At 40.9% G+C, this 21,225-nt stretch overlaps 1 protein-coding gene across 1 annotated transcript in view; it reads right to left on the bottom strand.

The window, feature by feature from the left end:
- The window catches only part of DSCAM (Down syndrome cell adhesion molecule), an 888,132-nt gene that overhangs the window by 763,930 nt on the left and 102,977 nt on the right, over nt 1-21,225 (bottom strand). The window contains exon 4 of the mRNA XM_006870860.1: nt 16,749-16,758. Coding sequence (XP_006870922.1) covers nt 16,749-16,758 — 10 coding nt within the window. The remainder of the gene's footprint in view (nt 1-16,748; nt 16,759-21,225) is intronic.

The following is a 21,225-nucleotide window of genomic DNA, read 5'->3' as shown; positions in this document are numbered from 1 at the left end:
TAGTGTGGTGTTTCTGACTATTCCTTTCTCTCCCTCTCCAGTGTCTACTCTATATTATAATGCAAGGGAAACCAAGATTAAAATAAACAAACAAAAAAACAGTCAAGCATCTTAACATGATTCCCCCCCCCCATTCCAACCATGACTCAATCCCTGTATCTCAGAGGCCTGCCGTTCCATTTAGCCCTTTCGAACATGCCCAATTGTTCTCCCATCTGCCCCGTTTCTCCACTTCCCTCTCCCTCCCTGTATATTGCCCCCGTCCCTAGCACCCAAGCTCTCCTGTGCCCAATAAAATCAAGTATATGATTTATTGAATGTAAAACTGATGATCTGCCCTGTAAACTTCCACTCAATTCACAATAAAAACCTATAAACCTATATATATATATATATCAACAACAACAAAAAAAAAACCCTGATCTTAAAACAAAACAAAACAAAACAAAAACTTGAATATATCATGGACTGTCAGAAGAATAAACAAATCTATGTTGAAAGAAGGATCCTGGTGTGGTGCTATGGGTAAATGCACTAGACTGCAAAGTCAGTTTGAACCGCAAGGTCGGTGGTTCAAGCTCACCAGCTGCTCCACAGAAACCCTATACAGGGCCACTATGGGTCAGAACTCACTCAAAGGCACTTACCAACAACAACATCCAATGTTGGAAGAATAATAGCCAGAATGCTTTTTAGAAGGGAGGATGGTGACTATTCATATAATTTATACATTATCAGTATAGACCAGTCACTAGAAATGGACATAATGCCTGGTAAACTAGAGAGTCAGTGAAAAAGAGGAAGACCCTCAGTGCAATAGACTAACACACATAAGGATTACTGTGATGATGGTGCAGGACTGGGCAGTGTTGTGTGTGCAGATGGTCACTATGACACGTAAGAGACTCCAAGGCATCTAACAATTACAACAGCATATCTCAAAAGAGACTAATTTAGAACACACCCCATTCTAATTCTGTCTCATTAACGTACCAAAGACAGTCCATTCCCTAAATGTGGTTATAACCACAGGGACAGACATGAGGATTTATAACACATATTTTTGGAGGACACAATTCAATCCACAACACATACTAATGAGTGCTTAACAACTTATTTGAAAAAAAAAAACCACTGCCAAATTGTTTTACAGAATGACTTATCTATTTTAATTTCCACCAGAAATACATGAGAATTCCAGTTCTCCACATACTTACCAGCACTTGACTTTGCCATTTATTTTTGTTTTGTTTTTTAAACCATTCTAATGAGTGTCATCATGCTATAAGATTAAATTGCATTTCTTTAATGTTGTTAAACATTTTTTCAAGTGTCTGTGTGACATTTTCGTACCTTCTTTATGTTGGTGTCTATTCCAATCTTTTTTGCAGGCCATTTTTGAAGAAGCGCTAAGATTCAAATTTTATCTTTCAAAAAATAATACTAGATTGTGTCTGAATATAGAGACTGGCATATTTATAATGCTATGAGCATGACGGGAAACGTAAGCTTCTGGAATATACTATTTGGTAGCTACTTTATGAGTAGATCCATGACTAGTCTGTCAAGTTTGCTGTACTAGGGTGACTTCTTTGTGACTGTGATGCAGGAAACTTATTAATAGATCTTCACTAAAGTTGTTGTTGTTGTCAACTGCCATTGATTCTGACTCATAGTGACCCTGCATAGGGTTTCCAAGGAGCAGCTGGTGAGCTTGAACCACCAACCTTGCAGTTCAAACAGCTTTACAGTCTAGCACATTAACCCACAGTGCCACACCAGAAGTCACTAAAGTGGTAATCACCAAATCCAGTGATTTTACAGAGGAAACATTATATTGTTGTTGCTGGATACCTCTGAGTCACATCCGATGGATAGCAACCCCACATGACACAGTATCTGCTATAGTATTTACAGACACAGACTGCCACATCTTTTTCCAATTTGGATCACCAACTTTTGATTAACAGCTGAGCATATCTTAACGTGCTATGCTAAAGGAACTGAATTTCCTTTTTCTTACCTTTCTTATCCATTAGTGCATTAGACTATATGCCAGAATAGCTTAATCGATCTAACAGTTTATTTCATACATGTGAAAAAGTTGGAGGGTTATGGACTCGGTAAAGTCAAAGGGAATACTTGTTGTTATTGTTGTTAAGAAGCCATCCAGTCAGTACTGACTCATAGTGACCCTACGCACAACAGAACAAAGCGCTACCCGGTTCTGGGCCAACCTCACTATTGTTGTCATACTTGAGCCCATTGATGCTGCCACTTTGCCAATCCATCTCCCTGGGGGTCTTCCTCTTTTTCTCCGACCCTCCACCTTACCAAACATGATATCCTTCTCCAGCGACTGGTCCCTCCTGATAATATGAGGGGATACTATGGTGCTGGAAAAGCATAAATGCTGAACTGTTTTTTGTTTTTTAGCCTATCCACCTGAAGGGGCATTCTTAATTTGATGTCATTCAGTCACCTATGATATTCAAATAAAGCCATTTAGAATTTATTCCATGCAGTAGATGACATCTGACACAGCACACATATGTGGGGAAATCCTAGGATGAATAAACCCAGGTGTTCATGGATGTAGGTTTCTGATTCTCCCTTACACCTTGGCTTCCCCTTCCCAGGCCATAAATGGGGGTTATGAACATGGAGAGCGCGTAGTGTAAAGACACCATTATCAGACCCACAGAGCGCCCACCCTATACACTAACTACATCCACCCTGCTCCCAGAAGCCACCCCCCCCAGCCCTTCTTCACACACTGTCTCCTCCACTCCCACCATATGGACTGCGAGTTGCATAAAGAGTTATCAATGGATTTCATTGTGTAGCTTTGAAAAATGCACCATGCTTGGCTGTTAACCAAAAAGTTGTCAGTTCAAGTCCACACAGAGGTGCCTTGGAAGAAAAGCCTGGAATCTGCTTTTGAAATACCAGGCTGAGCACAGTGGTACTCTGATATACATGGGGTCACCATGAGTTGGGGGCAACCCCAGGGCCACTGTGTTGTATCTGACTGTGTGGGGGTGCAGGCCACACTGGGCTGCTCTGCTGCTCTGCTCTCCCTAGGCTTCTGGCTTGAGGGTTGAACGGAACCCAACTCAAATCCACTTTCTGGTAGGACTGTTTCCTGAGCTGGCTCAGAGTGTTGTTGTTGTTGTTGCTCAGAGTGTACCCTCAGGAAATATCTGTTTAGAATTAAAAGCACTTATATTGACTTGTGGGGGGGTCCTGGTGTGGCACTGAAGGTTAAGCATTGGACTTGCTAACTGCAAGGATGGTGGTTCCAACCCACCAGCTGCTCCTTGGAAACCCCATACAGTTTCATTATGAGTTGGAACCAACTCGGCAACACTTAACAACAACAACTTGTATGTATTCAACACATGAAAAAAACCATCAACCTTAAAGGTTAAGATGTGCTCGTCCCTTGTAACAAAATTGGACCAAATAAAGAAACATCACATTATTTAAATAAGAAAAATTTAATTTATTGCTAAATTAATAGTAAAGTGGAGGGTCAGTGAAAAAGAGGAAGATCCCCCAGTGAGATGAATTGACACAGTGGCAGCAGCAATGGACTCAAAAATAATGACAGTAATGAGAATGGCAGAAGACCAGGTGGCATTTCATTCTGTTGTGCATAGGGTTGTTATGCGTTGGAACCTACTCAACAGCCGAAGACCAGGTGGCATTTCATTATGTTGTACATAGGGTTGTTATGCATTGGAACATACTCAATAGCACCTAACAACAATAATAATAGCAATCTTCATGGGGGACTCCTAGTGTGGCTCTGTAGAATAAGCACTAGACTGCTAATCCCAGGGTTGGTGGTTCAAACCCACCAACCTTGCTTGGTTGCTTCTCAGAACTCCTATACATAGTCACTATGAGTAGGAACCCACTTGATGGCACTTAACAACAAGGTTTATAAGAAAAGATCTTTAGATTTTTCTCCTGTAAAAACACCCATCTGTCAATTCACAACCTAGTGCTAAATCACTAAGCACCATCAAGCCTCTTTGTTGTTGTTGTTAAGCACTGTTGAGTCATTGCCAACTCATAGTGAACCTGTATAGGCCTTCCAAGGAGCAGCTGATGGGTTTGAACCTCTGACCTTGCAGTTAACAGTCCTACAGCACCCTACAGTAAATGAATAATTGAAATTCACAACTGAAGTGAAATGGCTCCCGTCTGACAGAATAGATGTTAGAGCAGGTTACTTGTTCACTAACACCCCCTCTTTGGTCCAGGGTACCATTCTCTGGAAAGGAGACTTGAAAGTGGATGAGGGATGGCTTTTCCTATCTAGAAGCTATACAGAGGGACACATTAAAAACAGCCTTCATACCGGAGGGTAAGTGGTAGAAATATGTATACAGAAAAGTCCCCTCTTCTGGGTGCACTAAATTATATTAAGCACTTTTATGTAGCAAAAAAAAAAAAAAAGTGATGAGCATATATGTACAAATACTAATCCAAACATGGCAAAAAGCAGCTGGGGAAAAAAAAAAAAAAAAAAGCAATCAATAAAGTAGCTTTTTAACAAATGCATTCAGAACTGGATCAAAGGGATAGCCTAGCAGCTACATGTCAGTGATCTGAGGCTCATCACATTATCATTTCAAGGGAACATCTTTTGCAACAGAAATGTGAAGTCTATCTGTAATGAGCTACTTCTGAGGCAAGAATATATAGCTGCTTTTTAAACACTGACTAAATAAATAGGAAAACCCACTGCCACAGAGGCAACCTATAAGACAGTTAACTGATCCAAGGGTTTCCAAGGTTATAGGTTGGTTGCAGGAGCAGACAGTCTCAGGTTCTCTCACAGAGATGCTGGTGGTTTCAAACCACCGATATTTTGGTTAACAGTACAGTGCTTAACCCAGTGTGTCACCAGGGCCCCTTTTAAATGAGTTTTAAGGCTTATGTTAAATTAGGAGTCCTGTTGTGGTGCTAACTGCAATGCTGGGGGTTCAAATCCACCAGCCACTCCTCAAAAACTCTACACAGGGTTGCTATGGGTCAGAAACAACTCGACCATACCACCTGACACCATGATAAATCAAATCCAAAACCAGTTACTCTGAGTAGATTCTGGCTCATCATGACCCTCTAAGAAACAGTAGACCTGCCTCTAGGATTTCCAAAGCTGAGTCCTGGTGTGGCACTGTAGGTTAATGCTCTGGACTGCAAAGTTGGTTTGAACTGCAAGGTCGGCAGGTCAAGCTCACTAGCTGCTCCTCAGAAATCCTATACAGGATCGTTATAGGGTCGGAACTGACTCAACAGCACTTAACAACAACAACCATCTTCACTGAAGCAGACAGACTTATCTTTCTGCCACAGAGCAGATGGTGGGTTCAAACTGCTGACTTTTCAGTTAGCATCCCAGAGTTTCCACAAACAAAAGGGGGCAGAGGGGCTCACTTTAGAAAGGCAATTCTCTTTAAAGCAACTACATAACAACCAAAGCATGAGGTTTGCCATCATTTTCCCCATCCCCTCCTCTTACAGAGCTGACGACTATGTAAATAAGTGGTCAGGAGAAAACACTTGTCTAGGGATAGTGGTTGTTTCTGCTGTGTTCTGTACTTGTTTGTAAAGTTTTAGTCAATCACTGTAACCTGCAGACAACTGAAAACTTATCTCTCTTTGAATTGACAACAATGTTCACCACTGATCTTCCAGCTAGATCCATAGTATCCCTTCCAGAACTTTTTATTTTCTGAAAGCACAAAGTGTTTCAAATGAGCTCACTCTAAGAAAGTATGCTTGTTTTCTAGTCTTCATGTGGAAACAGGCCTTGAGGGAGGTCCTGTGTTTTGAATATACAGACCTACTCCAAGTTATCTTACCCAGGATTGCTAGCTTAATATAGCAAATAACATTATCATCAAATGCTATGGTGCTAAATTCTCCTCCCTAATCCCAACCATCACCCTCAGTCTCTCCATGCGGTATTTTCTTCACCTATAGGGAAAGGACCCTTTCTTCTGTCAATGTGTTAAGGTGAAATAATAATAAATCAAACAAACCTATTACCATCAAATTGGTCCCCACTCATGGCAACCCAGGTGATACAGAGTAGAACTGAGCTTCCAGCATTTTCTTGGTTGTAATCTTCAAGGATTTACGGATAGGGTGCGGTGGTTCTGTAGGATGAGCTATGAACCACAAGGGTGATGTGATGGTTCAAGCCCACTATCTGCTCTAAGAGAGAAAGATGAGGCTTTCTGCTCCTGCAAAGATTTACAGCCTCAGCAACCCTATACAGGGTCACTATGACTCGAAGGCACTTAACAACAATCTTCTGGAATCAGATCACTGGGACTTTCTTCCAAGATGCCACTGGGCATGTTCAAACTGCCAAGTTCTTAGGTTAACAGTTGAGCCTAAACTCTTTATTTCACCCAGGGAACTTGAAACAAAACATGAGTAACTCTTAATTCGCTTTTGGTTAAAAAATATAAGTAGGAAGGAGATAAATAAAGCTCAGCGATATAAAAGTACTTCTTCAGACCTGCATTAGTCAGGTTTCTACCTAGAATAATTTGTCACCAGTATTGCCACAGACAGCCAGATGGATAGAAACAATCTTTTTTTTTTTTTTAAGCCCCCTAGAATGGATGCAAAGTGTATATAGAAAGAAGAGTACAACACCTTCATGTCAAGATGAATTCCTTTTGCCCAGTTTTCCTGCACCTTCCTGCCTTTTAAACTTTGCTTTGGGGTAAATGATGTCCCCCTTTGGTCTTGTATGGTTGATTGTTCTGAGAGACATGTTCCACCAGGTGTCATTTTCATGTTATAGGCCTGCCTTTAACGTGGCTGAAAGGTAATCTTTCTGGGAGTGGCTTCCATTCTAAGGTAGAAGGGCATCTAAGGGTCAAAATCCTGATGGTTTCACTAGTCTCTCTCAGACCAGTAAGTCTGTTCTTTTTTTATATGAATTTGAATTTTGGTCCAACTCTCTCTTCCACTCAGTAGAAACAGTAGCTTCTATCAGAATCCTGGTCAGAATGGTCAGTGGCAGTAACCAGGCACCATCTAGCTCTTTTGGTATCAGGTTAGTGGAGGTTGTGAAATAATGGTTTCCTTGAGTCTTTCATTTCCTTCACTCTACTTTGCTCTGAATGGAAAGAGGCCAATAATTGTAACTTAGAATGACTGACTGCTCATAAACTTTTAAGGCTCTAGTCAGCACTCCCCAAATTAGGTTACAGAACACTGTCACTATGGACAAGATTTATGCCAACTGGCCTAGATGTCACCCAAGACTACCTAGATGTCCCGTAAGACATCTGTGGTCCTCAAATCTTAACCAGGAAAATGTTTGGTTCTGACTAAGAAGTTTTCATGACTACCTGTGTCCTCTATTATACACCTGGCTATATTTACAGCATGTGCAAATATATGCGTAGGAATGTTGTTACTGTTAAGTCAGTTCTGACTCACAGAGACCATGTATAGGGTTTTCAAGGAGTGGCTAGTGGGTTTGAACCACTAACCTTGTGGTTGGCAGTTCAGTGTTGATCCAACAGTGCTACACCAGGACTCCATATATAGGAATGTTGTTTGTTGCAGACCCTGAAGGCCTGGTCAGAGGTTCGAGGCCCTATAGGCCCGAGTGTAACAGATCTAGCCACCTGGCAGTTAATAACAAATTATTTTTATTAATAGCAGGCATGAAGCCCTTGATATACACAGATAAATGTAATATTTTCCTAAAATTCAAGACTAAAATTCCAAACAGGCAAAGTTCTTCCCTCAGAGAATTCATTCACGGTAAATTGGGTGGCTCCTTGGTCTGTTCCAAGGACAATAGGAATGCCCTCCCTAAAGTGTTTCCAGGTGTGCTGCCTATTTGCCCAGGCACCTCTTTTCCTGAAGAACCTGGGCTGGGCAGCTGACACAATAGGAATCCTCCCTTTCCTCCCCCCATTTGAGGCTAGGTGCTAAAAGGTATGTTAATTAAGCTTGAGAAACCAAGTTGCAGTCATGAGATTTGAACCTGCAAAGTATGATGTAAAGTTGCCTAAATGTCTGGAAAAATAAGATTGACAACTGTATCTTGTCTTAGTCCCCTCCTAGCTTTGTGTAAAGTACCTCCCCTAAATAAAAGGAAGGCGCAGAACCGAATCCAGGTGCATTACGACTGGCAAGGCATGCGTTACAGCATGCAAGGGGCACAGTCCAGCCTCGCAACCATACTGCCTGTTTAGGTAAGATGTTTACTATGCAGGATATTACGGCCTTCGTGGCTGAGATGTTTGCAATGCAGGATCTGCCTGATGCCAGTCCAGCATTCACTCTGGTTTCGGAGTGTCTCTTTGTTTCTCTCTTTGTGTCTCTGTGTCTCTTTTGCTATCTCTATCGCCACTGGATCTCCCCTCCTCGTGAACCAAACACTCGTGAACAACACAACTATGTGGAGGCAAGTCCCCGGCAGTTGTTCTCAAGTGCCACTGAGTTGGTTCCAACCCATAGTGACCCTGTATATGATTTCTGAGGAGTGGCTGATGAGCTTGCACTGCCAACCTTGCAGTTCAAACAAACTCTGCAGTCCAGTGCCTTATCCCACAGCACTACATCAGGGCTCCATATATAGGAATGTTGTTGTTGTTGTTAAGTGCCGTCGAGTTGATTACAACCCATAGCGACCCTGTATACGGTTTCCGAGGAGCATCTGGTGAGCTTGAACTGCCAACGCTGCAGTTCAAATGGCTTAGCATTCTGGCGCATTAACCCACAGCACCATATCAGGACTCATATACAGGAATATACACCGCCAATTCTATGTTCATCAGTGTATTCTATATGTCCTCCAATCTCTGTTCACTTTACGTAACTACCTATGGATCCACTAGTATATAATTGTTTGTGAAGGACCCTGCTCATAAGCAACAAAATGGCATTGCAGCAGCCCCCGAGCGGCACCGAATAAAGACCTGCTTAAAAGCTCAGGTCCCCCCATCAACTGAAGAATGCATAAACAAACTGTGGTACATAAACACAATAGAATATTATGCTATCTTGAAGAATAACAAGGAAGCTGCAAGCCAACAGTGTGGCAAGACCTGGGGACTCTTGGGCCCTTAGTCAGTGACATAGCCACAGAGGACTAGAGTGGAGAGTGAAGCATCCAGCTGATAAGAAGAGAGGGCATATATATAGAACACCCACACTTGCAGATAATACCCACTTCACCTGGTTTCAATGACTGGATGATCAGAGCTCAACTAGAAGAAGAAAGAAGAGGGAAAAAAGAGTAATCTGATAAAATTTGATGAACTTGACCCACACCAATGGATGCAATAGCTTAAAAGAAGGAACAAATCTTTATAGCGAGGAGCATTCCCACCCCCCTCCATACACAGAGTAGACAGGGATGGGCAACTTGCATATTAGCTACCCAAAATGTGGGGGCTACAAAGGCAAGAAGTGACTGCCTTACAAGCTTTCAAGAGGGAGCCTAGATCTAGATGGCACGGAGGAAGGTAGAATCTCCACTGAGTAGTATCCAATCTGTCTGGGTGGGGCTGATGAAAGGTGGTGGGGATAGGTCTCTTGTGGTACAATAGTGAATAATTGTTATCAGGACTGACTGTGAGGGCTGGAAATGTAAAGTTAGATGTTCTGTACTAAAAGGAGGGGAAAGGAGCTCTGGTAGCATAGTGGTTACGAATTGGGCTGCGAATCTTAAGGTCAGCAGTTCGAAACTACCAGCTGTTTCACGAGAGAAAGACGAGGCTTTCTGCTTCTGTAAAGATTTACAGCCTCAGAAACCTTGTACAGGGTTTGAACCAACTCCACGGCACACAACAACAACAACAAAATGAGGGGACTGATTGACTTTGCAGTCCAGGAACAGAGGTCCCTGGGACCATCAAGGGAGAAGAGTGGAGTGTGGGACCCTACCCAGAGAAACAGAGACACCAGAGATGGAGGCAGAGATGATGAAGTGGAGAGATAGAGCAGCTGGGGCTTTAGACCCAGAGAGTGAGAGGGACTGTGTGCTGATGCTGATGAAGGGGGCGGGGTTTCAGGGTATACACTTTGTTTGTTTGATGATGTGATGCCTAGGGGACTGTAACCATGACAATGAAAGGATATACAACAGGATGAATGTAAAGTTAATGTTCTTCCATGTAAACTATCACAGAACTCATAATAAAACATTAAAAAAAAAAAAAAAAAAAGCTCAGATCCAACATCCCCTGAAAGCTTAAGTCTTTATCACACCTTTTAGGTTTCAGGAAATCTCCGTAACATATATATATGTTGAGTCTGTTCCAACAACCCACTGTTGTTGTCAGGTGCCTGCAAGTCGGAACAGACTCATTAGTGACCCCATGCACAGCAGAACAAAACAATGTCTGATCCTGGCCCAACCTCACTACTGCTGCCACACTTGACGCCATCAATGATGCCACCTGGCTGATCCATCTCATTGGGGGTCTTCCTCTTTTTCTCTGACCCTCCACCTTACCCAGCATGACATCCTTCTCCAACGACTGTTTCCTCTGGACAATATGTCCAAAGTAGGAGAGACGAAGCTTAGCCATCCTGGCCTCCAAGGAGCACTCTGGCTGCACTTCTCCCAAAACAGATCTATTGGTTCTTTTGGCAGTCCATGGCACTTTCAGTATTCTCCTCCAACACCACAACTCAAAGGCATCAATTCTTCTATGATTTTCCTTATTCACTGTCCAGGTTTCGCATACAAATGAGGTTATTGAAAATACCATGACTTGGGTGAGGCGCACCTTAGTCCTCAAGCTGACATCTCTGCTCTTCAATACTTTAAAAAGTTCCTGTGCAGCAGATTTGCCCAATACAATATGTCGTCTGATCTCTTGACTGCTGCTTCCACAAGTGTTGATAGTTGATCCAAGAAGAATGAAGTCCTTGACAACTTCAATCTTTTTTCCATTGATAAGAATGTTGTTTATTGGTCCAGTGGTGAGGTTTTTGTTTTCCTGACATTGAGATGCAACCCATATCGAAGGCTGTGCTCTTTGATCTTCATCAGTAAATGTTTTAAGTCCTCTTCACTTTCAGCAAGCAAGGTTGTATCATCTGCATATCACAGGTTGTTAATGAGTCTTCCTCCAATCCTGACGCCACGTTTTTCTTCATAGAACCCAGCTTCTTGTATTATTTGCTCAGCATACAGGTAGAATAAGTACGGTGAAAGAACACAACCTTGTCACACACCTTTCCCAATTTTAAAACATTCAGTGTTCCCATGCTCTGTTCGAACAACTGCTTCTTGGTCCAGTTACAGATTCCTCAGAAGTACAATTAAGTGTTCCGGAATACTCATACTTCCCAACAACCCATACTGGCACTCGATAGGGTTACCGAGGAATGGCTGGTGAGCTTGAACCACTGACCTTATGGTTCAAAATGACTTTTCAGTCCAGTTCATTAATTACAGCGTCACACCAAGACTGATGTTTTTAAGTGCCGTCGAGTCGGTTCCAACAACCAATACTGGTCCTCTATAGGGTTACCAAGGAACGGCTGGTGAGCTTGAACCACCGATCTTGTGGTTCAAAATGACTTTTCAGTCCAGTGCATTAATTACAGCGTCACATCAAGACTCCGTATATATATGTTTGTTGTTGTTAAGTGCCGCCGATATATATGTATATATATATATATGTATATACTAATTTATCGTTGTTGTTGTTAAGTGTCATTGAGTTGATTCTGACCCATAGCGACCCTGTATAGGGTTTCCAAGGAGCAGCTGGTGAGCTTGAACCACCAACCTTGCAGTTCAAATGACTTTGCAGTCTGATGCATTAGCCCACAGTACCATACCAGGACTCCCATATTAATTTATACATATATATTAAAATGACTAATTCAGTTTCTAGGACACTGTCTTCACAAATGCTGGGTTTTATAAGTATCCTTAAATATCACTGATTAAAAAATATTAAATATAACATTGTAATTAAGGGAAGGACAGGATCATATTATTGAAATGGTACTTTGTTTCTAAACCTGTGTGGTTCTTATTCCATTGTCTTGATTTTGTGTGGTACTTTTATAAAGAAGGAGCCACATAACTGCACTGGTCAATATAAAACTCAGCTGCTGCAGACCTGAAAACAAGGTCGTAATTGCATGCAGCTCCCCTCTTTAGTGGGTGTGACTTCTATGTGCACACTGTGATACCACAATTACCACAAATAGTAAAATCATTTTCAGTACAAACACTACGATGATTTGCTTAAGTTTCTGCTCATCTGTGCCACCTTCCCCTTGGTTTTCTGAAGGGAGTTTTTATTTCCCAGACATCTGACAGGGAACAAGGAAGGGAGTGAAGTATCTATTTCCTGGCTGTTGCCTACATTCATTGTACCTATTAATTTGCTACACAAAATCCGCTTTAGGTTGCTTACGGACAGTGTCTCAGCTTGCAGTTCTACCCTATGTATATATTAACAGCAGAGAATAAAAAGATATGCTGCATGAGAGTTACTTCAATAAATTCCAATGCTGTATGTACGGGTTAAGGCTTGGAGATGGAAAACAGCAGTCTGCAATGACTTTTCTTATTGTGCCTGTCATGTGACCATGCAGGAAGACATGCCCTGGACCATCAACTGGTGATGACCTTTGGGGCAGGCAGGAACTCCCCCAAGATCAGAAAACAACATCCGTTTTCCCATTAGTTGGGTGAGTGTGAGGATGTAGATACTCTAGGACATCTGTAATTCTAAACATTTCATCCCACTGTCCACATTCAATAAGGAACCCTGGTGGCACTGTGGGTTAAGCACTGAGCGGTTCATTGTAAGGTCAGTGGTTCAATCCCACCAGCCGCTGTGCAGAGAAGAAGGAGTCTATCTGCTCCTATAAAGATGTCAAGTCTCAGAGACCCTTATATAGGGTTGCTATGAGTCCTAACTCGAGAAGCAGTGGGTTTGGCTTGATTGCTTTTAGTATTCTTTTTCCTATCTAGTAACACATGAATAAATCCAGTAAGGAATCAGCATAATACGATTATTAAGTATATGAAATATTATTGTTTGGAAATACTAGCTTAAAAAGTTTCATTAATTTCAATTCTGTATGAAGGGGCTTTAAAATGTTCCTGGAAAAAAATTCCATTTTCTTCATGAAGTTTTTGTATACCCATAGCTGCATACTTGACACGTACTTAGATTTTTCTATATAGACAATTAACTCAGTGGAAAGAAAGGGATGGGTTATGAAGAAACAGGAGATAAGATTGTTGTTATAAAAGACACCTACAACAACAACAAAAATACCGTTCTCATTGCTGTTGAGTTGATTACAACTCCCAGAGAGCCTATAGGAGAGAGGAGAACTGCTCCATGGGGTTTTCTAAGGCTATAAATCTTTATAGAAGCAGTCTGCTATACCTTTTACTAACAGAGCAAATGGTAGATTCGAACTGCCAACCTTTTATGTTAGCAGCTGAGTGCTTTACATACTGCACTACCAGAACTCCTTTTAGGGCATCAATTATAACAAAGAGAACAACAGTCATGAAAAAAAAAAAAAAAAAAAAAAACGAGGCTAGGGTCAATTGGGAATGTTGGTGTTGGCACCACACAATAAGCACTCAACTTCAAGGTCGGTTTGAATCTCAAGGTCAGTGGTTCAAACCCACCAGCCGATCCTCCGAAACCCTATACAGGGTTGTTGTACATTGCAACTTATCTGACAGCCCTTAACAACAACAGCAATAACTGTGCCCTGTATTTTCCAAGAAAACAGCAAGTTAGCTTTCTATATATGTTTTTTTCCAACTTATGCACACACCCAAGCATCTTATACTATTGCACAATCCCTGACACAACTGGCCCTTGTTGTTGTTGTTAAGTGCCATCATGTTGGTTCCAACTCATAGAGACCCTGTATAGATTTTCTGAGGATCGGCTGGTGGGTTTGAGCTGTTGACCTTGTGATTAGATCTTCATTTTTATTTACTTTTTATTTTCTGGAAAGAAAAAATAAATTGCTTGAAAACACATAGTGCACACACAAAATAAAACTACCAGTTACTTATTCTTAAATGTATTGGGATGTATTCCTTTTAAAAGTTTGAAAAATATGAAACAATAGCATCTCTGCTCAGAGATTATTTGGTAAATGGTTAATGAAAGAACAACAGCCAACAGTTTTGTGCTGAAGAAATTTCAACATCACAGCAAGTCTGAAAATGGAGTGGAAGTGTGTCTAAAGGTTCTGTTCGGACAAATGCTCTAAGGCCTTTCTTCCTGGTTATCCACAGATCGTAGTGTCTGATATTTGAGATATGCATCCAGCTCACCTAGTCTTTAGTATTGGTGCTTGGGTGTTTCTGCTTCTAGCACAAGTTGTGTTTTGTGTGCTTCTACCAAAACATAAACACATTGATTTCCACTTTTGCACTTTAGGTTCTGTCTGCCTGAAAGACTCTTCATCCAAGTGATGTTGCTGTCATTAGCTGACACATCAAGCTGGATCCAACTCATCACAACCCCAAATACTGCCAGGTCCTGTGCCATGCCCATATAGTATTATGGATCATGCCATTATGCTCCACAGAGTTTCCAATGGTTGCTTTTTTTTTTTTTTTTTAAGTAGATCACCCGGGTTTTCTTTCTAGTCTGTCTTAATCTGTTCAGCACCACAGTCCCATGTCACTGTGACAGATGGTGGTGGCTATGCATGAGTGAAATACAGTGGCCAGGAATCCAACTCAGGACTCCTACATGGAAAGTAAGACTTCTACCGCAGAGCCACCATACTGCCTTCTTCTCCAAATACACTGGCATCATTTCCACCCATCTTGTCAGGGCCTTTGCTGAGATGTCCACTATTCAAAGAGGCCTTCACTGACCACCCTCTTTAAGCTGGTAAACATCTTGAACCTCCCATCTCCTTTCCTTGAGTCCTTTTTTTTTTTTTTTTTCTTTAAAGCACATATAATAATGGACCATGAAATATTTTATATAGTTAGTCTAACATCACTAGAATATAAGCTCCAGAAAGGCAGGAACTTGTTTTTTAAACTGTATTTTCAGACCACAGAACAGTTCCAGGGATATATTAGGGACTTAATACCTATTTGTTGATTGAAAGAATGATGTACTGGGGAGCAGCTTGGATAGAGGCCATCATTTCAGGAAGTAGCTCAAAGGGAGAGCAGACCATGCAGAAGACAGAAGAATTATCCCATCATCAGGGAAGAAAAGAGGAAAGTAGAGAAGATAAGGGGAAGAGAACTAGAAAAGAGCTGGGTAAAAAGGAAAGGTTTTTCAGAAGAAAGAACAGGATAAGATGCCAATTCCAAATGATGACTGGAAATGAAGACTGGATTTCAAAACAATGGCCCTCGGCCACTCTTAGGTCCAGAAAGGACTTCACACTCACGGCCCAATTTTCAGCCAAGTAGTAGATAGGTTTATGGGGGAGAGAGGACAACAATGGCAAGGTCTACTCACCATGGAGTGATAAATAGGGCCTCTGGGATCAATAGGGTACCTTTTCCTAAGGACAAAGTTGAGACAGGATGGGAAGGTGGGTAGAAAGGCAATAGGAACCACAGGGAGGAAGCTGGAGAACTGTGGTTGTATGGAGGGGATTATAGTCATTGAGATGAAACAAAGTATATGATTTGGTGATCTTGTCTGAAAACCATCACTCAATTTCCAATAGAAAGTAAAAAATAAAAGCAAATTGAATGGTTATCAGTGACCAGCAAGGAAGTAGCTTCAGTAGAAAGGTGCACAGTGTGAATTGTTAAGGACTTAAAGGGGCCACTAAAAATTAGCTAATAGGTATAATAAAAGAAAGAAAGAAGGAAGGACAGTTGAAAAGAAATGAAGAAGGTAGAAAAGGAGTCAGCGGGAAGAAAGGAGGGAGGGAGAGAATGAGGGGGAAACTAGGAAGCAAGAAAGGAGAGCCTAGTAGCACAGACACGTTAAGTTAAGCAGCCTTATTACGTTAAGCGTTGTGTGCAAGTGCATTTGTGTGTGTTTCAGTGTGGGTGCTGGTAGAGACAGCATTTGCTAGGTAAGACAAGAGGGCTTCAAAGTGTTTGTGGGAAATTTCCATTATTTTTCAATTCCATTTTTCCACAAACATTTTGTAGTCCTCTCTATGAGTAGGTGCCTCATGTATCCAAAAACACTACACTCATCTCTCTTTTTTCAAGCAAAAGGGTAAAAATAAAAATAAATGTTAACATCACTGATACTGTGAATTTCAGTTTTTCTTTATATTTCAATTCCAGGACACCTTTAGCCTAGTGCACTTTTCATAACTTCATTGTAGTCAAAAATTTTAAGTGTTAATTTTATGATACAATCAATGCAAACAGGAGCCGGGGTCTCTGATAGAGAATAGCAAGAATGAAACCAATTCTTCAAAAAGCACCCTGTGTAAAATATAAATAAATGAAACAAATGAAAAGCCATATAGGACCCAAGGAAAGAGTCAAAATGAATTCTCTGAAGAGAAAAGTACATTTTGTTCTAATATTTTCTTAAATAGATTTAAAAAAAAAAAAAAAAAAAAAAAAACGATAGAGACTGAAAGAAACCTGGGTAACTCTAGCTAGATTCTGCAAATACTCATTTCATTCCTCTGCTTTTGGGTGACATATCAGCACCATTTTTAAAGCTGTAAAGCCCCAACATTTCCTATCTCTGCGACCCAGCTGGCAAGCACAGCCGAAGGATTATGCATAATACACACGTGATCCTGCAGAGCAAAGACATTTATGCGGAGCTCAAAAGAATCTGGGGTACTGCAGCTCTCCAGGGCTTAGAATGGAGATTTTTAAAATATATTTCCACAATTTTCACTGCCTTATCTTAACCAAGAGGTTAAACATTCTCTCTCGTCTGCACTATGCTCCCTGACTCTCCCCTCAGAGAGAGAGACAGAGACAGACAGAGAGAGATTCCATGCTTCTATAGCTAATAATGAGAATGACTTTGATTCTTTGATTTCAGGTTATTTAATAAGCACCAAGAGATAGAGCAATGTGACAGCCAAAACAATGGGCTCAGACATACCAACCATTATGGGGATGGTGCAGGACTGGGAAACATCAGTCTGTGATGCAAGGGGTCGCCATGAATCCAAGTCAACTCAATGGCAACTAATAACAGCAACAGCAGCCACTAGGCCTTCCCTCCTCTCATCTCTTTTTCAAAGGTTGAGCCTTTCACCAGTCAATACTTCTCACCAATTTTTACCATTATCTTTTGATATCACTTAGGCTAAGAGGGAAAACCAGAACACAATATGCTATATTATCATTGTCTCTCCTCCACAATTATAACTAGAATGACTTACTAGGGTGAAAACATTAGTTCTTTCCAAGTAGTTTATCCTGCGATTCTCATAACTCCCTTTCACAGTATCTCATTGGCTTGAGAATACTCCATGGCTTGAGAATACATCCCTAAGTTGTGCTTGTTACCAGTGACCATAGATCCGAGGTAATCAGAAAATTCTGGTTCCTTTAGGAATGTTCTGAGAACATTCTGATCAATATAGTAGTAAACCCACCTTTGTCGTTCAAATATTACCTTTGTCTTGAACTTCACTAAGACAGATCCAAATAGAATTAATCCAGAAAAAATTTACTCTTGCTAGAATAGTTATGTTGTTAAGTGCTGTCAAATTGCTTCTAAATAAAAGTGTCCCTGTATAGGGTTCCAAGGAGCAGCTGGTGGGTTCGAACCATTGACATTGCTGTAAGCAGGCCAGTACTTACCCTACAGCACCATACCAGGACTCCAGAAGAGTTAGAGGCAAATGTCCATTCTTCATTCATTTCTAATGAGAATTCAATAGAAATCAGTCTCTCTTAAGTGAACCACAGAGACAAGAAGATACAGTAGAATAGTAAATGACAAGTCATATTTGCCTTAACACTTTGACTTATATCCTGGGTGGCGCTGTGGGTTAATGCACCAGACTGCAAAGCCGTTTGAACTACAAGGTCGGTGGTTCAAGTTCACCAGCTGCTCCTTGGAAACCCTATACAGGGTTGCTATGGGTCGGAACCGACTAGATGGCACTTAACAACAAGTACGAACAAAGGACAGTCTTCTTTGATAGATTTGCCCAGTTATGCATTGGCTACAATCTGGTTTGACTACTCATGTGTAATTCTGAACTTTGAATAAAGCTTCTCTAATGAAAAGATGCTGGTCACACCACTCACATAAATAAATCATGTATAACTGTAATGATGCAAAGGCAGGTGAGAACACTTGAATTCTTTTTCTAGTAAAACTAACCTTATGAGTTCATCATTGGAAATGGATTCAAGACTATTTACCTAAAAATAAATTGTAACCTAAAACAAAATAACAATCAGGATGGTTTAATATTTGTTGTGGCAAGGAACTCCAAGTTCATAAAATTCCAATTAAATAGGCAGTTTCAATTCTATGGAAGCAGTCAGGGTTAATTCGCATCATTTCCTCAGCTCTCCCTTTCCCTGATTTCCAGCATAGCAAAGCTGGGGCTGTAATGAGAGAATGGGTAGTACTCGCTGTTCACCAGTTGTGTGTAAGCTTTAAACTAATAACTCAGCAATTACGAGAAAAATGAGCAGTAATTACACCCATTTTACTCGCTGCTAGACAGATGGAACATTTTCTCCTCGTTATTGGCAAACTGTCACCACATTTATTTCATTTTTACTGTTTACTATTTGTTGTACTTTGATTAAGAGTAATTACAGGCTAAGAAAAGATGAGGAAAAACATGAATGTGGGGTATTTTTTAAAAATAGAAGGAGTCCTCCCAGCTCTATATTGATAGAACGCTCATTTTAGACTGTATTAAAATGGCATCTGCGTTCTCAGGATAGTTTGAAGCAGCACACGTTTCCATGATAGCTTTGCACCATGGGTTTCCATGTTTACTAATTATTTGGATCATCACCAACCCCGTCAATATCCTGTCTTCATTCTGTACAGCAGCCTCCATATCTCTCACACTCATCCATCTTGTCATCCACTAGTGAGGCAAAGGAGAAGCTCACCTGAGCCTGGAATAAACCGAAGAACATGAAAATATATCACTGCTATTGTTCTGGTGTGCCACGGTAAGATAGGCAATGGACTTCTAACCACCAGGTTAATGGTTCAAACCCACCAGTCATTCCTCGAGAACCCTATGCAAGGGTGCAACAAGTCAGAACCAAGTCAACAGCAATTAACAATAACCATTCTCATGAAGGAGCCCTGGTGGTACAGTGGTTATATGCTTAGCTACTAAGCAACAGTCATTGGTTTACACCCACCAGCCCCTCCACAGAAGAAAAAATGTGATGGCAACTTGCTTACTTAAAGAACACAGCCTGGGAAATCCTAAAGGGCAGTTCTACTTTGTCCTGTAGAATCAGTAGTGGTCAGAATCAAATTAGCAACAAGGTTTTTTGTTTTGTTCTTTAATTGTTCTCATAGTTTTGAGGAACAGAAGTCTATTTCCCTCCCATCTGTTAAATAATTTAACATAATTTGTTTAATACAATATTATTGAAAGCACCTCTGACAAAAGATTTTTTAATAGAAGTGACATCAGTTCTACAATCATGTGGTACCTGCATTCTGTTGTTGTTAAGTCCTATGGACTCGGTTCTTACGCACAGCGACTATAAGTACCTGAAATATTGATAACACGAGTAACAAAAATGCACTTGAATTCATTTTTCACAACCATGTTAATCACTGGTATTATCAGTATTTATGTAGGCTGGAAATCTGCATAATTTGCATAGAAAAAGTAATGTCAAATAAGCACATACATAACTCTCTACCAGTGAGGAACTGCTTTTATTGTTAGTAAAAATATCTAAATATCCAAAGAAAGATCAGCAGGAAAAACCCAAAACAAAGATGGCAGTATGACTGGCTACTATAAGAATAAGCAAGTTATTTGCCAGGTAGCCATCAAGGCAAGCAATCAAGTCCCTTCAGGACAAAACCCCCTCTAAGACTGAACCTCAAAGGGAACACATTAGTTGGCATGCAAGCTTGCTGACAACCATATTGGTCTACTGATAAGTGGAAGAAGGGGAAAGCAGCAATGAAGAAATGGGCTGAGTGCAACCACATTCCATAGACACCCGTGGCCTGGAGATGAGAGAGAGAAGAGGAAGGACTGGTTGGTCCAAAGTGTGGTGAGACCTGGGAACACCTGAGCCCATGGACAAGGACATAGCCACAGAGGGCTAGAGCTGACAGTGAACCATTCAGCTGGTATGAAGTGACAGGAGATGCACAAGAACGTACAAACTTGCAGATAGTATCCATTTGACCCAGCCTTGATAGCTTGATAATCAAAACCTGACTAGAGGAAAAGTAAAACAAAACAAAACACACAAAAAAACATAAAGGAAACAAGGGTAAATTGCTACAATTTGATGAACTTGACCTATACTCATGGTTGCAGTAGCTCAAAATACCAACAGAGAGGGAAGAAGCCTTCACATCAAGTATCAAAGCTATTCCCTCTGTATACAGGGTAAATAAGAATGGGCAACTTAGATATTGGCTACCTAAAATGAGAGGATGATAGAGGCACAAAGTGACTGGTTTATAAGTTTTCAAAAGGGAGTTTAGTTTAAGAGTGTGTGTGTGGGGGGCAGGGGAAGGTAGATTCCCCACTGAATTGCTTTCATCTTGTCTAGATGGGTCTGGTGAAAAGAGATGGGGATAAGATTCTTATGATTCAATAATGAGTAATTGTTATCATGACTAATTGTGACTGTCACAATTGTAAAGGTAGAAGTTTTATAGCAAAAACGGGGGAGTGGTTAATCTTACAGTCCAGAAACAGAGGACCCTAGGACCATCAAGGGAGAAGAGCACAGGTGGAATGTGGGACCTTCTCCAGAAAGCAGCAACACCAGAGATGGAGGCAGAGATGGGGACATGGAGAGTGAGCAGATGAGGACTCTAGATTTATGGAAAGAGAGGGACAGAGAGCTGGTGGCCAGGAGGCAGGCTTGCAGAATGTGCCCTTTGGTGGTGTAAATTATTATATATGCCTGAGTGTTTAAAAAAAAAAAAAAGGAGAGCTAAAATGAATAGAGAAAATTACTGTTACCTGATAGTACATGGAGGGGATTATAATCATTGTAATGGAACAAAGTATATGATTTGTTGAATGTAGAACTGATGATCTGCCCTGCTGTAAACT

Source organism: Chrysochloris asiatica, unplaced genomic scaffold (genome assembly GCF_000296735.1).
Source record: "Chrysochloris asiatica unplaced genomic scaffold, ChrAsi1.0 scaffold00154, whole genome shotgun sequence".
In the NCBI taxonomy this organism is placed as follows: Eukaryota; Metazoa; Chordata; class Mammalia; order Afrosoricida; family Chrysochloridae; genus Chrysochloris; species Chrysochloris asiatica.
Note: the sequence above shows the minus strand (reverse complement) of the source record. Positions and strands in the feature narration are given on the sequence as shown.